The sequence below is a fragment of the Cricetulus griseus genome, chromosome 5, assembly GCF_003668045.3.
Source record: "Cricetulus griseus strain 17A/GY chromosome 5, alternate assembly CriGri-PICRH-1.0, whole genome shotgun sequence".
Taxonomy (NCBI): domain Eukaryota; kingdom Metazoa; phylum Chordata; class Mammalia; order Rodentia; family Cricetidae; genus Cricetulus; species Cricetulus griseus.
In genome coordinates this window covers 96580266-96601751 of record NC_048598.1, presented here as the reverse complement: position 1 = coordinate 96601751, position 21486 = coordinate 96580266, and the positions used below count along the sequence as shown (strand labels likewise).

The 21486-nt window shown below is 48.5% G+C and overlaps 1 protein-coding gene across 1 annotated transcript; it reads right to left on the bottom strand.

Moving 5' to 3' along the window:
• Positions 1–43: 43 nt before the first annotated feature.
• Acer1 (alkaline ceramidase 1) lies at positions 44–20930 on the bottom strand. Its single transcript, XM_027416807.2, has 6 exons — positions 20829–20930; positions 5864–5978; positions 5637–5778; positions 4898–5035; positions 1284–1421; positions 44–877 (listed from the first exon to the last, which is right to left on the bottom strand). The coding sequence occupies exons 1-6, from the start codon at positions 20919–20921 to the stop codon at positions 709–711; spliced, it is 795 nt and encodes a 264-aa protein (XP_027272608.1). The 5' UTR covers positions 20922–20930; the 3' UTR covers positions 44–708.
• Positions 20931–21486: the final 556 nt, after the last annotated feature.

Here is a 21486-nt window from a genome sequence, read left to right as displayed (position 1 = left end):
GTTAATAATTAAGAGAGGGCTAGCTAGTAAGAAGCCATAGCCATCGACCAACAGTTTTTTAATTAATATAAGTCTTTGTGTGCTTATTTGGGGCTGAAGTGCCTGTGGGACCAGGCCGAAGGGAGAGTCCAGCAGCACAGTGGCCTCCCCACTAAGTGCCTAGAATGGCCACCATGTCCCTCTCACACACCCTGTTCCATGACATTACCCAGGTCGGTGCTCTATTTCCCTCCCCCGTGGCCATCATGTTGTCACCATGCACTGAGCATGTATGTGGTTCAAAGATAGGGGTGGGGCCAACAATGTTCCCTAGGAGACTCCTTACTCTCCCAGAACACAGTTGTGACCCAAGTTGAATCTATAACACTCATAAATAGTCCCAGAAGCATCATGCTTCAAGCGGGTGTTGTATCAGCCACATAACCACCCTTCCACCCATCTACCTACATCAATGGTGTGGAGAAGCTGGACAGGCAGAAGGAGGACACAGGCCAGTCATGCAGCATGCCAGGCAGCCCCCAACACTCAGTCATCAAACTAGTACTCAGAGCCACAAGAAAGCCCATCTTGTGGCAACAGAGCAGGACATGGAGCATGCATGAGGGAAAGGAGAAGGGACCACAAGTGTCCCAGATGAAGTCCTGGTCCTCTATCTTCAGAGCACAGGAGACTGGGTGGCTGGTTGGAGAGCAGAGACTCCAGCAGGGCTCAGCAGCTCTTGTCATTGTCCTGGATCTCCACATAGGGTAGCCCAATGAACCAACTATCCCGGGGCCAGTAGTGGACTTTGAGGGTTTGACCTGGCATCTCGTAGTTGGCATCCACCAGGGCCATGGTCACAATACCATAAGGGAAGGTGATGCTTATGAGGACATGCCTGTAAGAGAAGGGTAGTAAGAAGTCAATAGGTGGCCCGGCCCACTCTTGGATTCCTGTGGATGCTGAGTGGCATCTATAGTTCTAGACTGCTAGCTGTAACCTCTGCCCACCATCTCCGCATCCCAGTAGGATCTTCTTCTTCTTTTTTTTTGTTTTGTTTTTTGAGACAGGGTTTCTCTGTGGCTTTGGAGGCTGTCCTGGAACTCGCTCTTGTAGATCAGGCTGGTCTCGAACTCACAGAGATCCACCTGCCTCTGCCTCCCGAGTGCTGGGATTAAAGGCGTGCGCCACCAACGCCAGGCCCAGTATCTGGATCTTCTTTCCCTACACCCCAGACCTCCACTCCAAGCTCTGGCATCTGGTCTCTGACTTGGGGGTCTTGGAATCCAAAAGAGGTGTTTTACCAAATGCTATGCAGGTAGTAGAAGTGAATCCGCTGCCAGAAACTGCAAAGTACACGGTCGCTGATCCAGCTGGTGAGTGCAGCAGCCCATAAGATCACAGACATCTTAATCAGATGCCGGAGATCCCCATTCCTGGTCCTGGGGACAAAGAGATGGCTGTTTTGGGGTGTGTGGGCAGATGGATGGATGGGTGGGTGGGTGGGTGAGTAGATGGATGGATGGATGGATAGGTGAGTATGTGGATGAGTGGGTGGACATGCAAATGAATAGGTAGGTGGGTGGATGGTAGATGGGAGAGAGGATTGATGGGTGCATTTGCACTAACACGGCATCCCTAAGGCATTGTCCTAAGTGGCCGATGGGAAATTCTTCTTCTGAGAGATGCATCTCATAGGTTGGGAGAGGAAGGGAGCAGAAGTGGTGTTTTCTAGGGACCTGGTTTGCTGTAGGTTGGCTCTGAGGTGTCCCCTAATGGCCTGTGTGTTAAAAGACCTGTCGTCACCTCCACTCTGTAAGGAGGTGATGGAATCTTTCAGAGTTGGGGCCTAGATGAGGTCTTTGGGTCACTTATAACGTGTTCTTGAAGGGGATTGTGGGAACCCCAGTACACACTGACCCAAGTCAATAGCGTCAATCAATCAGTACCCAAACCTCTAAAACAGTCAGCCCAAACAGAAAACAGACAAACAGACAAAAATAATTGCCTAAATCAGGTTCAGAAAGACACATTTGTCATCCCAGAACCTGGGATGCTGAGGCAGGAGGATGACTGAGATTTTGGAGGCCAACCTGGATTACATAATGAAGACCTTTCTTTTAAAAAAAGAAATAAAATAAGAAAAACTAGAATAATTCTTGCTGTCTCTGTCTCTTTTTCTCTCTGCCTCTCTGTGTGTGTCTCTCTGTCTCTACCTCCTTCTGCATCTAATTGTCTGTCTGTCTGTCTGTCTGTCTGTCTCTTATACACATACACCTTCACACCATATCTGCCTATATGTTCCAAGATTGCTTCAAACTCCTAGGCTAAACTAATCCTTTTGTTCAGCCTCCCAGGTACCTGGGACTAGGTAGGTCTATGTCCTGTGGGGTCATGTGGGACTAATCTTAACTCTTCATGCTGTCTCAGCTATGCTACAATAGCAGCAGAAAGCTAACAGTGGTGCCTACTGTGTGCTAATAGCTAAGACTCACTAAAATGTGTGTATGTGATAGAAAGAGAGAGTGATGTGGCAGTACATTTTCTGGTGGCCTTGTCTTGAGACAACACAAGACCAGAATCTGGGTTCCTGTTCATCAGAGTCAAACCCCAGTCTCCAGGACAAGAATGTTCTGGAAATGAATGAGAAAGCCATCCTTTATCAATAGACACACAGTCTCTGCCTGCGCACCTCATGATGAAACCATTCACTTGATTCTTTGACTAGTGGCTTCCAATTGGTTTGACCAATGCCATCTATGTCAGTTTGGGTAATGGCTTCCAGTTGGCTTGCCTAATAGTTTTCATTTGTGTTGCTCTATGGTTTCTTGGCATGAACAAGGGCTTTCTAATTGGGTTGATCTGTAGTTTACCATGTGTGAAACCTATGCTTTCTAGGAATTTCACTTTGGAGTTCTGGATGGCTTGACCTATGATACACAGTCAGTTCGACCTATTTTATGCAGTTGACTTGATCTATGGGACACAGTTTGACCTATTGTACACCATTGACTTCACCTATGGATTCCAGTCACTGTTGGCTTGACTTAGGGTTCCCTGTTGGCTTGACCTGTGGTTCACTGTTGACTTGACTTGGGGTTTCCTGTTGGCTTGACCTGTGGTTCACTGTTGGCTTGACCAATGGTTTCCAGTTGGTTTGACTATAGTTTCCAGTATGGTGAGCCAGTGATTTCTGCCAGGATTGGCCAATGACTTCCAGTTGGCTGGGCCAATGTGGAGTCCTATCAGGAGCTGGAAGTATTGGAACAGTGCCCTGTAGAAGGACACTCTCCTTAGCCACCTCCCTATGCTTCTCAAACCAGGTGTCCCAGCAGCTGGAGGCAAAGTCTCTGCCAAGGAGGTGCTGGCCCTGAGGATTGATTACTCATACCAATGCAAGTCAGTTTAGCTGAGTTTAGGTGGGTCTTAAAATGTATATTGGGCTACTCTCGAATTCATCATGTAGCCCAGGCTGGGCTGAAACTCATGATCCTCCTGCCTCAGGACCTTGCATTTCCCCTGCTTTCTTTTCTAGTTTGCAGTTCCTCCCTCTTGCCCTGACCCCCAGGACCCTTGCCTCAGGTCTCCCAATACTCAGAGAATCCCACCCCTCTTACAACAAGGATCCAGTCCCACTCTCGGGAATTCTCTTCACTCTGCCCTCTCTTTTTGTAAAGAATCTCTCTCTCTCTCTCTTCTCTCTCTCTCTCTCTCTCTCTCTCTCTCTCTCTCTCTCTCTCTCTCATTTCTCAGTTGGCTCTATTGAGTAGCCCTGAATCACTGAGGCCCAGCATGAGTTACAAATACAAAATATTATCATGGCTCTAGCTCACTGTAGAGCACTTGCCTAGTGTCTAAGAGGCCCTAGGTTCAGTCCCCAGCACTTGGGGTAGGGGGAAAGGAACTATAATTATCAAAAAAGTTAAATTCTGCTTTAATACAGGGGTAGGTAGAGGCAGGAGGACTTCCGGGAGTTCAAAGCAAGCCTAGTCTATATAGAGAGTTACAGGGCAGCCAGGGCTCCACAGTGAGACCCTGTGTCAAGACAAAGAACTAAACAAACAAAACTAAAAATTAAAAAAGGACAAGCTCTGGGCTGCTGAGATGGCTCAACAAGTAAAGGCACTTGATGCTAACCTGACAACCTAAGTTTGACGGACAGGACCCACGCCTTGGAAGAGGAGAACTAACTGACACTGATTGACCTCTGACCTCCACACATTGCCATGATTCACAAAAATAAAAATGAATAAATGAGCCAGGTGTTGGTGGCACACGCCTTTAATCCCAACACTCGGGAGGCAGAGGCAGGCTGATCTCTGTGAGTTTGAGACCAGCCTGGTCTACAAGAGCGAGTTCCAGCACAGGCTCCAAAGCTACACAGAGAAACCCTGTCTCAAAAAAACAAACAACAACAAACAATAAAAAACATGTCTTAAGGCAGACAACGTTTGCAGGCAGACAGAGCAGTCTGTCTGGGTCAACATGGGAGAATGGGCGCCTCCTGCAGGAGACTAGAGTCAGGGAACGCTCAGAGCACAGAACACTGGAGAACAGTACAGGGCTCCAAGGGAGAACTGAAGCCTTCTCCAAGGCAGGTGCAACCACCACTCCATTTCTAAAAAGCATTAACAATTACTTTTTTTTTATGGTGCTGGGAATAGAACCCGTATACAACTACATGTTAAACAGGGGCTTTACCCTTAAACACTCAGCCCCTCACTGGAGGATTCTAGGTGGGGCTCCACCCCTGACCATGACCCCAACCCCTCACTGGGGGATTCTAGATGGGGCTCCACCACTGACCACGCCCCCAGCCCCTCACTGGGAGATTCTGGGCGGGACTCCACCCTGGCCACGCCCCTTGCCCCTCACTGGGAGAAGCCTCCACTCCTAACCACGCCCGCCCAGCACTCACTTCTTGTACTCTCTGTGCACAATGTAGAGAATGTGTATGGCGATGCTGTTAAGGGCGTATGCATTGACCGTGGGCTTCACAAACGTCAAGAAGGTGCTGATCATAGTGGTCGTAATTACCAGGCAGCTGAAGTAGTACCTGAGGGAGGGACGGGATGGACGGGTGTCGCAGAGGTGCTGGAGGATTCAGCGAGGTCACTTGGGGCAGTCAAAATGGATTTGACAAACCAAGAACTCTCGGGAGTCCAGCTGGGCTCAGGAAGAGCCTCTGGGTTTCCTCAGGTCTGCTCGGGAAGGACAGGATTCAAGAGAACCCAGAGGGACCAGACCAGAACTAAAGAGAGTCTGATGTGGGCTGAGAGGATGAAGAGGCAGTCAGAGGATTCAAGAGGCCTGCTAAGGTCAGGTGAGGGCTTCTGGGAAGCTTGCCGAGCTCAGAAGATGGGGGAAAGGTATCAGTGTAAGGACTGTGAAGGGTTTTTGGGTGCAGGGGACACTTGGCATGGGTTCCTAGAATTCCTCTTCCCCCAGGTAGCTTAGAATTAGGGAAAAGTTCCTGAATTTCCAGGTGCTAATGACACAGGTCTGTGGAAGCCCAGGTAAGTTATGGAAGATCATTGAAAAATTCTCAGGTGGTCTAGGGGTAGGAAGGGACTCGAAGCTCTCTCAAATGGTCCCAAGTTGAGCATCTAGGTTAGGGGAAGCTCATATAGGGTCCACAGAGGGTGCACCTGCTGTACCTGTTCCCCTGGATGAACTTGGGGAAGTAGCAACGGGGCAACCACACGCTGTAGCCACTGGCCAGCAACCACAGGATGGAGATCTCATCCAGCATCTGGCCCAGGAAGCTGAGTGTCATGTGGAAATACATGGAAAACAGACCTGTGGGTAGACAGAGACAAGCGGAGGCCGTCAAGCGGGGCGCCATTTCCAGAAGGCTCCCACAGCTTCACACCCTTGCACGTACCTATGACCATGAAGAGGACTGAGATTCCGTAGATGGCCCAGGTGCGCTTCTGGGCATAAGGATGCATGAGGAACATTATGAGAGGTCCAAAGATGAAGAAGAACACATTGCTGAACTGCAAGTGAAGCAAGAACCAGGCTGGTCAGATGGGAACAGGACAGGAGCACCCTCGGAGCTAACCCATAGCTGCTCCTTTGTCTAGGCTGTCCAGGAACGAACCAGGATTTGTTCATCACTCAAATGTTAACTTCCCGGAACATATTCCTGATTTCAGTTTTGTTTCTTGACTTAGAGTCTCACTATATGACTCTGGCTGTCCTGGAGCTAACTAGGTAGACCAGGCTGGCCTCAAACTCATAAAGATCCACCTGCCTCTGCTTATAGTAGAGTGCTGTCAATGCCCAGACCTCCCCTCATTAAAAAAAAAATGTTATTTATTAGTATTGCTGTCCTTAAATCCTAGTATTCAGGAGGCAGAAGCAGGTTGATCTCTCTGAATTCAAAGACAGTTTCATCTACATAGAGAATTCCAGGCAGCCCAGGCTTCACAGTGAGACTGTGTCTCAACAAACAAACAAACAAACAAACAAAATCATCATTGTTACTAATGGAATCCTGAGCCTTTGATGCACTGCTAGGAAAGAGCTCCACCCCTGACCGTGACTCCAGCCCCTCACTTGGGCGTTCTAGGCAGGGGCTCTACCTCTAAGTCAATTCATTGTCTCCACCACTGATCCTGGCCATCCCTGGGCCAGCAATAGATCCTTCATTCCATCCATCATTCCGTTAATTATTTCATTTACCCAGTGAGGGGAGCACTGAGGACTCACTAAATCTTTCACATATATTCTTCCCCATTCCCCTTAGACAGAAATTCTAAGTCTATGGGTTCAGTAACTGTGTATTAAAAATATTCAGGACAGGCGGGGCAGTGGCAGCGCACACCTTTAATCCCAGCACTCGGGAGGCAGAGGCAAACGGATCTCTGTGAGTTCGAGACCAATCTGGTCTACAAGAGCTAGTTCCAGGATAGCCTCCAAAGCCACAGAGAAACCCTGTCTCAAAAAAACAAAACAAAACAAAAAAATTCAGGACAGGCGTAGTGGTGCATGCCTTTAATGCCAGCACTCAGGAGGCAGAGGTAGGCAGTTCTCCAAGTTCGAGGCTAGCCTGGTCAACATAGTGAGTTCCAGATGTGCCAGGGTTACACAGTGAGACCCTGTTTTTAAAACCATAAATATGTGTGTGTGTGTGTGTGTGTGTGTGTGTGTGTGTGTGTGTGTATTTCAGAAATTTTCAGTGTGGTGATGCATGCCTGTAATCTCACAGATCTGGAGGCTGTGGCAGGAGGACTGCTAGGAGTTCCCAGCCATCCTGGAATACAATGTAAGACGACCCTGTCTCCAACGGAGAGACTAGCAAAATGCAGCAGTATCACCTATGCTCAGCATCCATCTCATCTAAGGAGAAGATTATCTAGCCGGGCGTTGGTGACGCACGCCTTTAATCCCAGCACTCGGGAGGCAGAGGCAGGCGGATTTCTGTGAGTTCGAGACCAGCCTGGTCTACAAGAGCTAGTTCCAGGGCAGCCTCCAAAGCCACAGAGAAACCCTGTCTCAAAAAAACCAAAAAAAAAAAAAAAAGAATATTTAAAGGCCATGGGAGGATTGCACGAGCTCTACACTAACATTGCAACGTTGTATAAAAGGGATCTAAGGGCCTACAGGACCGCTTGGCAGGTGAAGGTGGTTGCCGCTAAGCCTGAGGACCTGAATTATATCCCTAGAACCCACATAGTGAAAGCAGAACTGACTTCTACAGATCCTTGTCTGATGCTCCTGCCAGAATGCACTCCCTATCACAATGCCTCCAACTGAGAGCCAGCATAAACTCTTTATTAAATTTCTTTTGCTAGCCAGGCAGTGGTGGCGCACACCTTTAATCCCAGTACTCTGGAGGCAGACGCAGGCGGATCTCTGTGAGTTCGAGGCCACCCTGATCTACAGAGCGAGCGTCAGGATGGGCTCTAAAGTTACACAGAGAAACCCTGTCTCAAAAAAACAATAAATAAATAAATTGCTTTTGTCAAGTATTTTGTCCCAGCAACACAACAAGTAACCACACAAGTTCCCAGCCTCCACCCTCCCTTCTTCCCCCTCAGCTAAAGGCCTGGGCATGTACAGGGTAAATCCTAGAGACTCACCACAACACCTTAGCCACACTGATCTGAGTCTCTGCTTTCTTCTATTGTAGCAAAAGTATTTGTCAAGCTCCCTTGCAGCTGCACACAGCCATGTGACTTGGTTTTGGCCAATGAGACGAAGCATAACAATAGCTTCCAGGTTGTGTTTCTAAAGGTAAAGGGGTTGCACTGTCACCCTCTACTGCCTGTCCCTCCCCCCATTCCCCCCCTCTCCCCCATTTCCTGTCTTCCCTTCCTTCCTTTCCTTGTGGGATGGGGTCTCACTCCCCAACCCGATCTGGCCTTGGGTAAACAAGACTTCCAACTCAGCCTTCTGAGTGCAGATGTTACAGATGTGCACTGCCATGTGAGTAGGAACAGCAGAGCAGAGAGGCAGAAACGGGCTGCCAAGAGGGCTGAGTGGGTAAAGGGGCTTGCCACCTAGACTGTGCACCTAAGTTCCATCCCCAGGTAGAAAAAGAAAATCAACTCATGGAAGCAGTCCTCTGGCCTCCACATTTCATGCTGTGGTGCACGCGGATATGTGCACAAGTGCAAGTTACTAAGGAAGGAATCAGGCAGTGTTTTTTGTCTTATTTTCCTTAGCGCTATGAGACAGCCCAGAATGACCTCGAACTCATGATCCTTCTGCCTCCATCTCTCAAGTGCCAGGATGGCAGGTGGTACCACTGTGCCTGGCTGAACCAAGCAATTTGGTGGTGTTTTTGAATCACAAAGGACTTTCAGTTCTAGAACCATCTACTCGAGGCTGGAGAGACGGCTCATCAATTGAGAGCATTTCCTGAAGAGGTTCGGTCCCAGCACGCACATGGTGGCTAGCAACCATCTGTGGCTCCAGTTTCAGGGGATCTTATGCCCTCTTCTGGCCTCTGTAGGTACTACATGCACATAGTACACATAGCATCCGGGCAGGCAAAACACTCACACACATAAAACAAAATAAATAAATCTACAAAATGCAGAACCATCTACTTCCAGGCCACCCTGGAGGTGTGTGTGTGTTCTTCCTTCCCTCTCTGCTTTCCTCTGGTGAGTCAGAGTCTCTTCACTGAACCTCTCCATTTCTGCTAGGCTGTCTGCCTATAAACCATCCACTCTCCCAGTGCTGGGGTGCCATGCATGCTCAGCTATGCCCAGATTTTTAGGCAGGTGTTGGGGATTCAAACTCAGGCCCATATGCTTGAAGAGAATGCTTATCCCCTGAGCCATCTCTGCAGCTCCTGGGGTTTTAACTGAGTCATGATTAACAGGTGTGGGTACCAAGTCCTGCACATCCTAGACCTGGATACTTGACTGGGGCCATAAAGAAATAAGAAAAGACAGACACCTATAGAAAAGCTGGGACTAGGTGGGCCATGCCTTCTGATGGAGATGCACCAGAAACAGCCAAGATATTAAAGCATGTTTATATTATTTGTCTTAACGGAGGAGGAGGGTGGTGGTACACAGCTGAGCATGGTGGTTTACCTAATCCCTGTGGAGGTCTCTGTAAGGGAACCATCTCAGACTGTAGAAATCTCTGAGGAGCAAGCTGAGGTAGCTAGTTTATGCATACTAACAAAATCCACATTCAGACCAGTGGAAGGCCACACCAATTTCCCAAGTGTCACCCTGGAAGGCTTTGCCGCTTCCTTGGGTGTGAGGTGTTGGGGTCCTTGACACAGCTGTGGTCATGTCAACTGCACACGCTCAGGGCTTCCTCTGATCCCCACACTTGGGGTCTAAGTGGCATGGGCTTTAATCCCTGTTACCTTGTTCACTAGCCAAGCACAAGGCTCTGGAATGGTAACTGGTTCCCTGACATCTATATATGACTTATGCAATAGGTGCAGACACCTTTAGAATTTCTGGCCCAAAAGCCCCAGGACTCACTGGCCTCTGTGGCTAGCTACAATTTCTGCTTAGTTAAGAATACCTGCCAGTTAGCAATCAAGATCACTCTCCCAGAGGACCCAGGTTCAATTCCTGGCACCCACATGGCATCTCACAACAGTCTGTAATTCCAGTTCCAAGGGATCTAACACCAGCCCCTCATACAAGCATACATGTGGGCAAAACACCAATGCACATAAAATTTTAAAAAATAAAATAAATGTTAAAAAAGAGCACCTGCCAGCTGTGGAGCTGGCCTGTGATCCCAGCTACTCCAGAGGCTGAGGCAGAAGAAACCAAGATGGAGCCCCAGAGACAGTTTGGTGGATGAAGTTCTGTGCCTGGGGATGCAAATTCAAATCCCCAGAACCCATGCAAACCTAAACTGGACAGTGTACAGGTGGAATCCTGGTCTCTTTTGCAGTGACAAGAGACAGACACTGGAGAATTGCCAGAAGTGTGCCATCCCAGTGTGCTCAGCTCAGTGGCAAATGACAGAGAGGCACCTCTAAGGAGGTGGATGGCAAGGAGTCACACAGGGGTTGTCCCCTGATCTGCACACACGGGCCATGACATGTGTGTCCCCACATCTACACACATCCACATCTGCACACACACACACACACACAACACACACACACACACACACACACACACACGGGGGGGGGGTTCCAGTGTCTATATATATGACCAGGCATCAGACCAGTGCAATGGCTAAGCAGGTAAAGGTGCTTGTTACCAAGCCTGATGACCTGAGATGGCTACATGCCCTGTGCCCTGTGACACACACACACACACACACACACACACACACACACACACACACACACAAATAGGCATGATTTAAGAAATACACCCATGCTCATGCAAGCAAGTGGGTCACAAGATAAGAGAAAAATGATCTGAAGATGAAAGGGACTGGTTGGAAAGAGGAAGGGGACCCACAGGACTGGGAGAGGGACAAGAGAGGATGAGGGGGCTGTGGTCATAATAGGCTGTGTGCATGTATGAATGTGTTACAGTGGGACCCATTGTGACAGATAATTGACATCTGCTACAAAAAAAATACAAAAAACAAGCCTGAGACATTATGGAGAGAGAGAGAGGAGAGAGAGAGAGAGAGAGAGAGAGAGAGAGAGAGAGAGAGATATGTTGGAACACACAGCTCTAAATGGGATGTCTCCATCAAATCCTTTCCCCTCAGAGCTCAGGGAACCCACAGAAGGAGAAACAGAAAGGGTGAGAGCCAGAGGTGATGGAGGACACCAGGAGAGCAAAGCTCTCTGAATCAACTAAGCAAGACTAATATGAACTCATGGTGACTGAAGTGGCAAGCACAGGGTTTGCCCCAGGTCCTCTGCGTGTATGTCACAGCTGTTAGCTTAGTATTTTTACAGGACTCCTGAGTGTGTGAATAAGCAGGTTTCTGATTTTTGGGCCTGCTCTTGGGATCTTTTCCTTCCATTGATTTGTCTTGTTCGACTTCTTATGACAGTTTTTGTTTTATCCTTTTGTTTGTTTGATTTTTTTTCAAGACAAAGCTCCAGGCTGTCTTCTGGAGACCAGGCTGGCCTCGAACTGAGAGATCCGCCTGCCTCTGCCTCCGGAGTGCTGGGATTGAAGGTGTGCACCATCACCACCTTGGGTGTTTTTTTTTTTTAATTGTTTTTTGAGAAAGAACTTAAAGTGGGCTGAGTAGGGAGGGGGAGAGGATCTGGAAGAACTTGGGGGGCGGGGAAGATTATGATAAAAATATATTTAAACTTAAAAAATCTTTTAAGTAACAGTTAAAATAAAAAAAACAAGACTGGGTGTGGCAGAGCACAGAGTTTAGCCCCAGCCTGAGAGGCAGAGCATGCATCTCCCTGTGAGGCAGCCAGGATTACAGGCCAGTTTCTCGTCAGTCTGCTTTCTCTGTTGTGATGAACAATGTGACCGACAGCAGTCTGGAGAGAAGATGGCTTATTTCATCATCACAGACCATCATGAAGGGACTTGGGGATGTGATATCTAGACAAGAATCTGGAGGCAGGAGCTGATGCAGAGGCCATGGAGGGTGCTGCTTCCTGGCTTGTTCCTCATTGCTTCTCAGCCTGCTTTCTTACAGAAGCCTGGACCACCAGCAAAGGGATGGCACCACCCACAGTGGGTGGGTCCCCCATCAATCTCCACTCAAAAATCCCACAGCCTGGGGCTGGAGAGATGGCTCGGAGGTTAAGAGCACTAACTGCTCTTCCAAAGGTCCTGAGTTCAATTCCCAGCAACCATATGGGTGGCTCATAACCATCCGTTATGAGATCTGGTGCCCTCTTCTGATATGCAGATATGCAGATATGCATGGAAGCAGAATGTTGTATACTAAATAAATAAATAATAAATAAAATCTTAAAAAAAAAAACCCACAGCTTGCTCACAGACTAATTTGAGGGAGGAATTTGCTCAATTGAAGTTCCGTCATCACCGATGACCAATAGCTTGTGTTAAACTGAGTACAGCTGCAATGACTTTGTCATTATAAAAAGAAAGACTAGGAAACAAAAAGACCCCAGAAAAATAAAAGCAGCTTGGACTATGTTACAGGACCCGATCTCAAAAATTGGAAAGAGGACTTCAGGGCATGTCTTGGAGGTGCAACCCTGTCTAGAATCCCCCAATGAGGGGCTGGGGGCGTATTCAGGGGTGGAACTCCTGCCTAGAATTCTTCAGTGAGGGCCTGGGGGCGTGGTCAGAGTGGAGTCCCCACCTAGAATCCCCCAGTGAGGATTGTGTTGCTCAGGCCAGAGCCCTTGGCTTTAGAGTCATAGGTTTCATACCCAGTACTGTAATAAACGCGCTGAAACAAACCCACTTACATATCACTGGGCATCTGGAGAAGGCAGGGAGAGGTGGTGGTGAGAACCTGTTCGGCTTACTGATTCAGGGACTGTCTCCAGGAGTCACCTTGACACCCTTGTCCTACATTCCTGTTCCCACAGACAGCACCTGTCATCTTCCCCTGTTACAGGATCTCTTGCTGCCCTGGGGTTGTGGGTTCAGGGCGGAGTACCTGGAGGCAGTGTAGGACAAGACTTACCTGTAGGAATTACCATCCGTGTGATGGTTAAACAGTGATTAGGCAACCTCATGGCCCAGTGGTTAAGCAAGGACTCAGAGCCAGGCTCCTGCGCAGTTTTCTGCTGTGTGATCCCAGGAAAGTAACTAATTGTCTCTGAGCCTTTATTTCCCTCTTATTAGGATGTGGTAAGAGTCTCTCGTCTTAGGACTCAGAGCCTGGGGCTGGAGGATTACCAGTTCCAGGTCAGCCTGGGATACATAGCAAAACTGGAAAGCCTACAGCAGGTGGGAAAGAGTAGCTACTTCAAAGGAATTTTATGAGAGTTTCAGTTGAATATATTGTATTAGATAGTATTGGTAAATGTCAATGGTAATTACAATCATGTTTCCTGTGTTTGTTGTGGGAACAGCTTTGTCTTTTTTTTTTTTCTTCTTCATTTATTTACTTATTGGGAGCAAGAGGTTGTCATACGCCTGTGGAGGTTGGTGACCAACTTATGGGAATCAGTTCTCTCCTTCCACCATGTGGGTCCCAAGGATCAAACTCAAGTCATCATGTAAGTGGAGGTAGAACTTTTCTTTTGTCCCAACCGCCCAGTCCCAAATAATCACACAAAAGCTTATATTAATTATGAAATGTTGGGCTTGTTACTAACTAGCTCTTACAACTAAATTAACCTATTTCTATTAATCTACATTTTGCTACATGGCTTCGTGGCTTTAACTGTTCTCTAGCATGTCTTGTTCCTCTGACAGCTGGTTCACATCTCCCCAGACTCCACCCTTCTTTCTCCCTGTATCTCCATTTGGCTTTCCCACTTAGCCTTATTCTGTCTGGCTATAGGCCAATTCAGCTTTATTATTGACCAATGAGAGGAATACGTATTCACAGAGTACAGAAAGATTATCACACAGCATCATCATGCTAAGTAAGCTACAAGCCTCTTTCCTGAGGCCCTCTCTGCCCAGCTTCAGGTGTTATCCAATGCTTAGAACACACCACAAAGTTGTTCAGTCCTGTCTGTACTTTCTTTTTGTTTTGTGAAAACAGGGTTTCTTCTGTGTAACCCCGGGCTGTCCTAAAACTCACTCTGTAGACCAGGTTGGCCTCGAACTCACAGAGGTTTGCCTGCCTCTGCCTCCAAGTGCTGGGACTAATGGCGTGCGCCACCACTGCCTAGCTAGATTCAGTGGTTTTAACCTGAGTGTGATAGTGTAGGGAGAGAATCAGAAGTTCAAGGTCATCCCAGCCTATACAATTTGAGGCTGGCCTCAGCTACATAAGACCTATCTCAGAACAAAAGTCCGTCCATTCATTTATCCATCTATCCATCCATCCATCCATCCATCCATCCATCCATCCACTAATTCATTCCTTGACAGAGAATGAGGTTGTTCAACTCTCCCATCCAGGATCCTTGCCTGACTTTTTGCACCCCTTGACACCAGCAATGTCTGTCTCTCCCTCACCCAAAACACCAGACCTACCTGGGTAATGTTTTCTGTCTATTTTGATCCCCTCTATGTCCCAGAGCCGAGAACACACCAGCTGTTTCATCCTTCCTTGGCTGGTAAAGAAGGAAATGAAGAGACTATTGTCCCATCAACTTGGATGTCTCTATCCATCCCAGGAGCCCAGCAGGACAGAGACCACCAACTCAGAGAGCCAGGGAGGCTGGGGAGATAACTCAGTCAGCAAGTCCTTGTCTTGTGAGTATGAGGACTGCGTTAAAATTCTGTTTTCTTTCTTTTTTTGTTTTCTTTTTCTGTTTGGTTGTTTTGTTTTGTTTTGAAGCTCTGGCTGTCCTGGACCTCTCATTATAGACCAGGCTGGCCTCAAACTCAGACATCTGTCTGCTTCTGCCTCCCCGGAGCTGGGATAAAAGACCTGTACCACCACCACCCTGCTTGGGTTCAGATTCTAATAACCTACTTTAAAAAGTCAGGTAGGGGCTGGAGAGATGGCTGAGGGGTTAGAGCCCTGGCCTTTCTCCCAGAGGATCCAACACAAGGTGATCAGGGATGTTGGTACACACCTTTAGTCCCAGCACTGGGGAGGCAAAAGGCAGGCAGATCTCTATGAGTTCAAGGCCAACATGGTCAACATATCTAATTCCATGACAGCTAGAACTACATAATAAGACCCTGTCTCTAATATAAATAAATAAATAAATAAATAGCCAAGTGGACCTCACCTGACATTGACTTCTGACTTAACACACAGGACCCAAAGAAGGCTGTCTCCATGGGTTGGGGCACACGCCCTTCACTAGTAATTATGTATTCCTGGCCTCTTATCTGCCAGGGAATAGTGTGGGTGCACCCACTTCCATATCTGTCTGTCTGAACTAACCTGTATTCAGTTGTTCTTGTTCTACCAGTGGATAAACAAAAATGCAGAGGCTGTAGACAGTAGACCATAAAGGGTTAGACCTCCAGTCTTGGTACAGAGCATTCAAGGGAAAGCCAGAGGTGGCCAGCAGTGACATGGCTCAGCGGAGGACATGGGGAGGGTAGAGAGAATGGCAGTCCATGGCCCCTTCCACATGTGCCCTGCCCTGGTCCCCAGCTCCTACCTACTCCTACCTCCCTGTATTTTCTTGGGCTGTATGATTCCCATGTTCTGCATCTTCACAGCCCCTTGGAGCTGGAGAGATGATGCCTCAATTAGGAGAACTTGCTACGCTTGTAGGGCCTAAGTTCAGTTCCCGGCTCCCACAACAGACAGCTCGCACATGCCTGTAAGTCTAGCACCAGTCTAACCTTTTTCTCAAGGCTCCTGAAGATGTACCACACACACCCAAGCAGACACATAGACACACAAACACACATGTGCAGGTAAGTAAATAAATACAGTCCCTAGGAGCCTGGGAGCCTTGAAACTCCCCTAAGCACTCAGGAAACTCAAAGCCAGCAGGCCAGTGCAAACAGGTGCAAACTAGTATGACTCCCAAGGTCACCCTGCATCCCACTGAAGCCAGCTCTTCCCCACCCTCAATGTCTGGGCCTTCCCATAGGTCCTTCATACTTGGCTCTTGGCTCTTTCAGCCCATGTCCATACATTAGCCAGGTGCCCCAGCTGATGGCTGAAGTCATGCTGTGATGCCACCACTCAAGCAGAGTTCACCTGCCCCGTGTTCTCTGATAAAGCATACATCCCTCAGCCAGTTGCTTCCAATTTGGCCCTGGATCCATCCTCATACAACCTGGGTTCTGGCTTCTTCCACAATACCAGCCATTTCCCAACATGCTATGCTTTCTTGAATCACGACCTTTGAAGTCACCCTTCTCCTAGGCACCATGGTCTCAGACTATTTTCACTCTCATCCTGATTTCCTAGTGCCACCATTTCCATTAACCACTTCCTCAGGTACCAATCAGGTGCCTCGTGCCTCCACCACAGCCTCAGCTTCTGTGTGTTGTTTCTTCTGCTTGTCCCAAGCCACACACACTGAATTAAAATGTGCTTAGCAGTGCTCTGCAAAGGACCTGAGTTCTGCTCCCAGCACAGATGGCAGGCAGCTGATGGCCGTCCATACATCCAACTCTGGAGGATCAGACACTTCTGGCTTCTGAGAGTACCCATGCTCACATCAGGCACCCACCCACACACATACATAATTTAAAATATTTTTAAATTTTTTGATTACTTTGAGACAGGGTCTCTTTACAGAGCCTTGGCTGTCCTGGCACTCGCTCTGGAGACCAGGCTGGCCTTGAACTCACAGAGATCCGTCAGCCTCTGCCTCCCGAGTGCTGGGATTAAAGGCTTAGTTACCATTCGTGGCCAAAGTAAGTCTTTCCAAAATGTAACTTAAAATTTTCTTTAGTGGGCATGGTGGCACACCCCTCTAATTCTGGCACTCTGGATGCAGAGGCAGGAGGTTCTTGGTGAGTTTGAGGCCAGCCTGGTGTACATAGTATGTTTCCGGACAGCCAGTGCTATGTAGAGAGACCTTGTCTTTAAAAAATATTAATAATGAAAAAGCTAGGCAGGGGTGGTACACATCTTTAATCTCAGCACTAGGAGGCAGAGGCAGGTGGGTCTCTGTGAGTTCAGGGTCAGCCTGGTCTCCAGAGTGAGTTCCAGGACAGCCAGAGCTACACAGAGAAATCCTGTCTGGAAACCTCCCCACAAAAAAAAGAAAATAAAAAAGAGAAGACTACCAGGGCTGGACAGATGGCTCAGAAGTTAAGAGCACTGGCTGCTCTTCTAGAGGTTCTGAGTTCAATTCCCAGCACCCACATGGTGGCTCACAGCCATCTGTAATGAGATCTGGTGCCCTCTTCTGACATGCAGGCAGAACCCTGTATACATAATAAACAAACAAATCAATAAATAAATCTTTAAGAGAGAGAGAGAGAGAGAGAGGGAGAGAGAGAGAGAGAGAGAAGACTGCTGGACGTTGGTGGCGCACGCCTTTAATCCCAGCACTCGAGAGGCAGAGGCAGGTGGATCTCAGTGAGTTCGAGGCCAGCTTGGTCTACAAGAGCTAGTTCCAGGATAGACTCCAAAGCCACAGAGAAACCCTGTCTCAAAAAACAAAGAGAGAGAGAGAGAGAGAGAGAGAGAGAGAGAGAGAGAGAGAGAGACCAGTACAGTGGCATCATCACCTGCTATTCCAAGCATCTGGGAAACTGAGGCAGGAGGATTTGAGTTAGAGGCTAGCCCAGGCTGTGAGCCAGACCCTGAGAGAGACAGACACAGATGTTTCATTCTCAAAGCCATCTTCTCCAACTGCAGGCTGTGGTTCATGAAATTACCGTAAAAATATTGGGCTTTTTCCTGGGTAGCCTTCTGGTGACAGACTAAAGCAAAAGCAGTTGCTTGGTTTATTTTTTGTGTCTATGTGTCTATGTGTGGGGATCAGTGGTGGTATAAATGAAATTGGCCTCCATAGACCCACATGGAATGGCACTATGAGGAGGTAGTGTGTCCTGTGGAGGTGGGCTCTGAGGTCTCCTATGCTCAAGCTAGGCCTAGTGAGTCTCAGAGTCCTTCTGCTGCCTGCTGACCAAGATGTAGACCTCTCAGCTCCTTCTCCAGTACCACGTCTGCCCGCACGCTGCCATGTCTCCCAACATGATGATAATGGACTGGACCTCTGAAACTGTAAGCCACCCCCAATTAAATGCTTTCCTTTATAAGAGTTGTGGTCATGGCGTCCCTTCACAGAAATAAAAACCCTAACTAAGACTAGTGGACAACCTCAAGTGTCATTCCTCAGTGGCTCTCCACCTTGTTTGAGGCAGGGTCTCATGTAGCCCAGGCTGCTTTCAAACTCTCCATAGCAAAGGAGGGAGGGCCTTCAGTTCCTGATTAACCTCAGCTTTCCCAGTGCTGGAATGACATGCTCAAATGCATAGTGTGGTTCTGGAATATACCAGTTACATACAAGTCATGAATCCTGCCGCAGCTTCTAGCACCTGTATCCATCTGTGTGTCCCAGGCAATGTGACTTGGGCTGACTTGGTTTGCAAATCCTGTCTGTTGAGGAAATTCCTTAGGTAAGAATAATTGCTGCAGTGTACTGACTAACCAAGGCTGGACCACAGTTTCCAGTCTATTTCCTCTGGAGCTGGCCAACTGCTGCCACGAAGCAACAGGAAGGGGACAGACCACTATGAACAAACTTGTAGGTGGGACAGCCAGGGGTACATGGAGAAACCCTGTCTCTGGTGGGGGGACAAACTCATCATTTCCTCTTTTGACAGGGTCTTCTATAGCCCAGGCTGGCCCCCAACTCGCCACGTAGCCCAGACAACCTTAGGGGTAATCCTCCTGCCTCAGCCTCTGGAGTGTTGGGATGACAAGTGTGTACGTGATTTGCTTTCTTTCCTTCCTTTCTCTTCCTTTCAACTTCCACCATGTCCTTATGACAGCCTTATACTGTAGCCCAGGCTAGTTTGGAAGTCACCACCCAGCCAGGGTGGCCTAACTCTTCCTGTCTCTCACTTTCCTGAGGTCGGCAGGCCTGGGACACCACCACACCTATCTTCTGTCAATAAAGTTTTTTTTTGGCTTACAACCTTATCCAGGCTCATTTACATATCCCACAAGGCTCTCTGCCCTAGTGCAGTGGAAATAAACCCTGGAAAAAGACCCAGTTTACACAGCCAGAAACTCGCATCAGCTAGGTCTGCACTGGTCCTCACACCTCCACACAGGTGAGAATAAATAAATGGATAAAAATATATATTAGGAAAAATCAAAAGTAAGGTCAGGTGTGATGGGAGGTGCCTCTGATAGCATCTGGGAGGTTGAGGATGGGTGGGGTGGGGGTGGGGTAGAGCTCCAGCTTGAAGATAGCCTGGGCTACAAAGCTAAATGGATTCATGCTGTGGGAAGTTTCATTCTCATTTAGTGAAACACCTGGACTGCGTATGGAAATGTCCGGGTGGCTGAGGGTGTAAAGTCTCTCTCTCCTGGGCTGTGTGGTGACCCTTCAAGTGTGATAGGCTCTGCTGCTGACTAGGGCTGCTGAGAGGGCTCACCATGGGCATTTGGGGATGAGAGGCCGAGACCCAGCCAAACCTGACTTAGTACACTCTAAGGATCTTTTATAGGGGACCCATCATAGTGGACTGAGACGGCCAGAGAATTTTCTGGATCAGAATGACTTCTGGGAAAGCAGAAAGAGTAACTGTAGAAACCAAATCCTCTCCGGCCTCAATAACTAGATGGAAATTCAGGACCATGGACTTACTACACAGAAACAAGACCCTCACTGGAGAATATAGATGGGGGCTCCATCCCTGACCACGCCCCCAGCCCCTCACTGGGGAATTCTAGGTAGAGCAGAGTTCTGATGGCAACTTTGAGGAGTTGATTCTCTCCTTTCAGCACGTCAGCCCCAGGGATTGAAATCGCCTTTACTCCCAGTCATCTCAGCAACCCTTGCTGCATTTTTGTTGCAAGGAAACACACACACACACACACACACACACACACAGAGTATGTTGAATCAAGCTGAAGCTCAAAATCCAGCTTTAAGTATGAGGCTAGTTCCCAGCCTATCTTTTCCCTGGGATTACTTGCTGCACAATGAGATACCCCTGTTGGCGTCTCCCCAGGAGGCTGTGTGGATCAGATGAGATTGTGGAGGTGAAAGTTCTTTCAAAAGTGCACACAGCAAGCACTGGGTAAAAGCTAGTATTGGGTGTGGTGGGTGCTGGCTTGCAGTTCCAGTGTTGGGATCCAAACACCAGAGGACACGCATGGCAGCTAGCCTGGGCTGCATGTTACAGAACCTGTCTCCAGAAAAAGGGAGTGATGATGCCTCCTGGGACTAAGCATGTGTGTTCCAGGCAGTGACAGCAAGCTTGAGTAGCCTCCTCTACCTGCCTGCATCTTTCAAGTTTCTCCAACACTGTCGCCGTGTATGAAGTACTGAGAGTTGAGTACTCCCGGTGTAGAGTAACAATAGGTATAGGAGGGTAAAATTTGGAGTGGTTCAAATAGGATCGTGAAAGGGAAAAGTGGGTTACATTCATCGTCTTTGGCTGGGGGGTTGCAGATAAAAGGACAAGCATCCTTACTTCCTCCAGAAAGCCTGCCTGGGTCCAACCTCACCGACTCCAAGAGCCTGCTTTGGGAGTCCTAAAGGCTGCCACCCACCCTCACAGCACCATCCCTCAGAAGTGAGGCTAAAAACCTGCCGTTGATCGAAGTTCTACATGAAGATGCATGAATGGATACAAGGTGAACTGACTGGCCACACACACAGCCAGCCAGCCGCTCAAACAAGATACCCTGTGGAGGAGCTATGTCTTAACCCAACATTCAGTAAGCCTACCCCATCCCACCCTTCCTAGAGCCCCTGCCCAGGCCCTCACCGTATTGTAGAACTCAGCCACCAACTCCGAGTGCTGGAAATTGCTCTCACACCAATCCACCTCAGAGCTCTGGTAAGCAAAGATGCTGGGCATCTTTGTTCTGGTGCCGGTGCACGAGTCCTGTGCTTGGCAGAGGTGTGCCAGCCGAGTGAGCGAGACTCAGAATGCCCAGCCCAGGCTAGGTGGGGACAGAACAGCTCAAGGCCCCTGAGCAGGCTGAGAGGAAAAACCTGCTGGGCGGCTCCCCTATTGCACCAGGTAGCCTGGCAGATGTGCACAGTGGTAGGGCACCAAGGCCGCCCTGGGCAGAGGTTGAGGGGGTGGTGCTCTTTGGGTTGGGCGACAATAAGCAGGGAGGAGGCCACCCAAGCTGGCACTTGAGGAGAAAGACACGAGGAGAGTGACTACTTTAATACTGTGGTAATAAGCGGCTGGATAGAGCGGTGCCCAGTGGGTAGAGTGCTTTACTAACACACACAAAGCTCTGGGCTCCACCCCAGCACCCACAGAAACCAGCTGTGGTGGTGACTCTTGTCATCCCAAATCTCAGTGGCTAAGGCAGGAAGATGGGGAGTTTAACGCTGGACTGGGTTACATAGTGAGACCTCATCTCTAAAGAAAAGGTAAAAATTGGGCTGGGGTGCTGGAGGGATGGCTC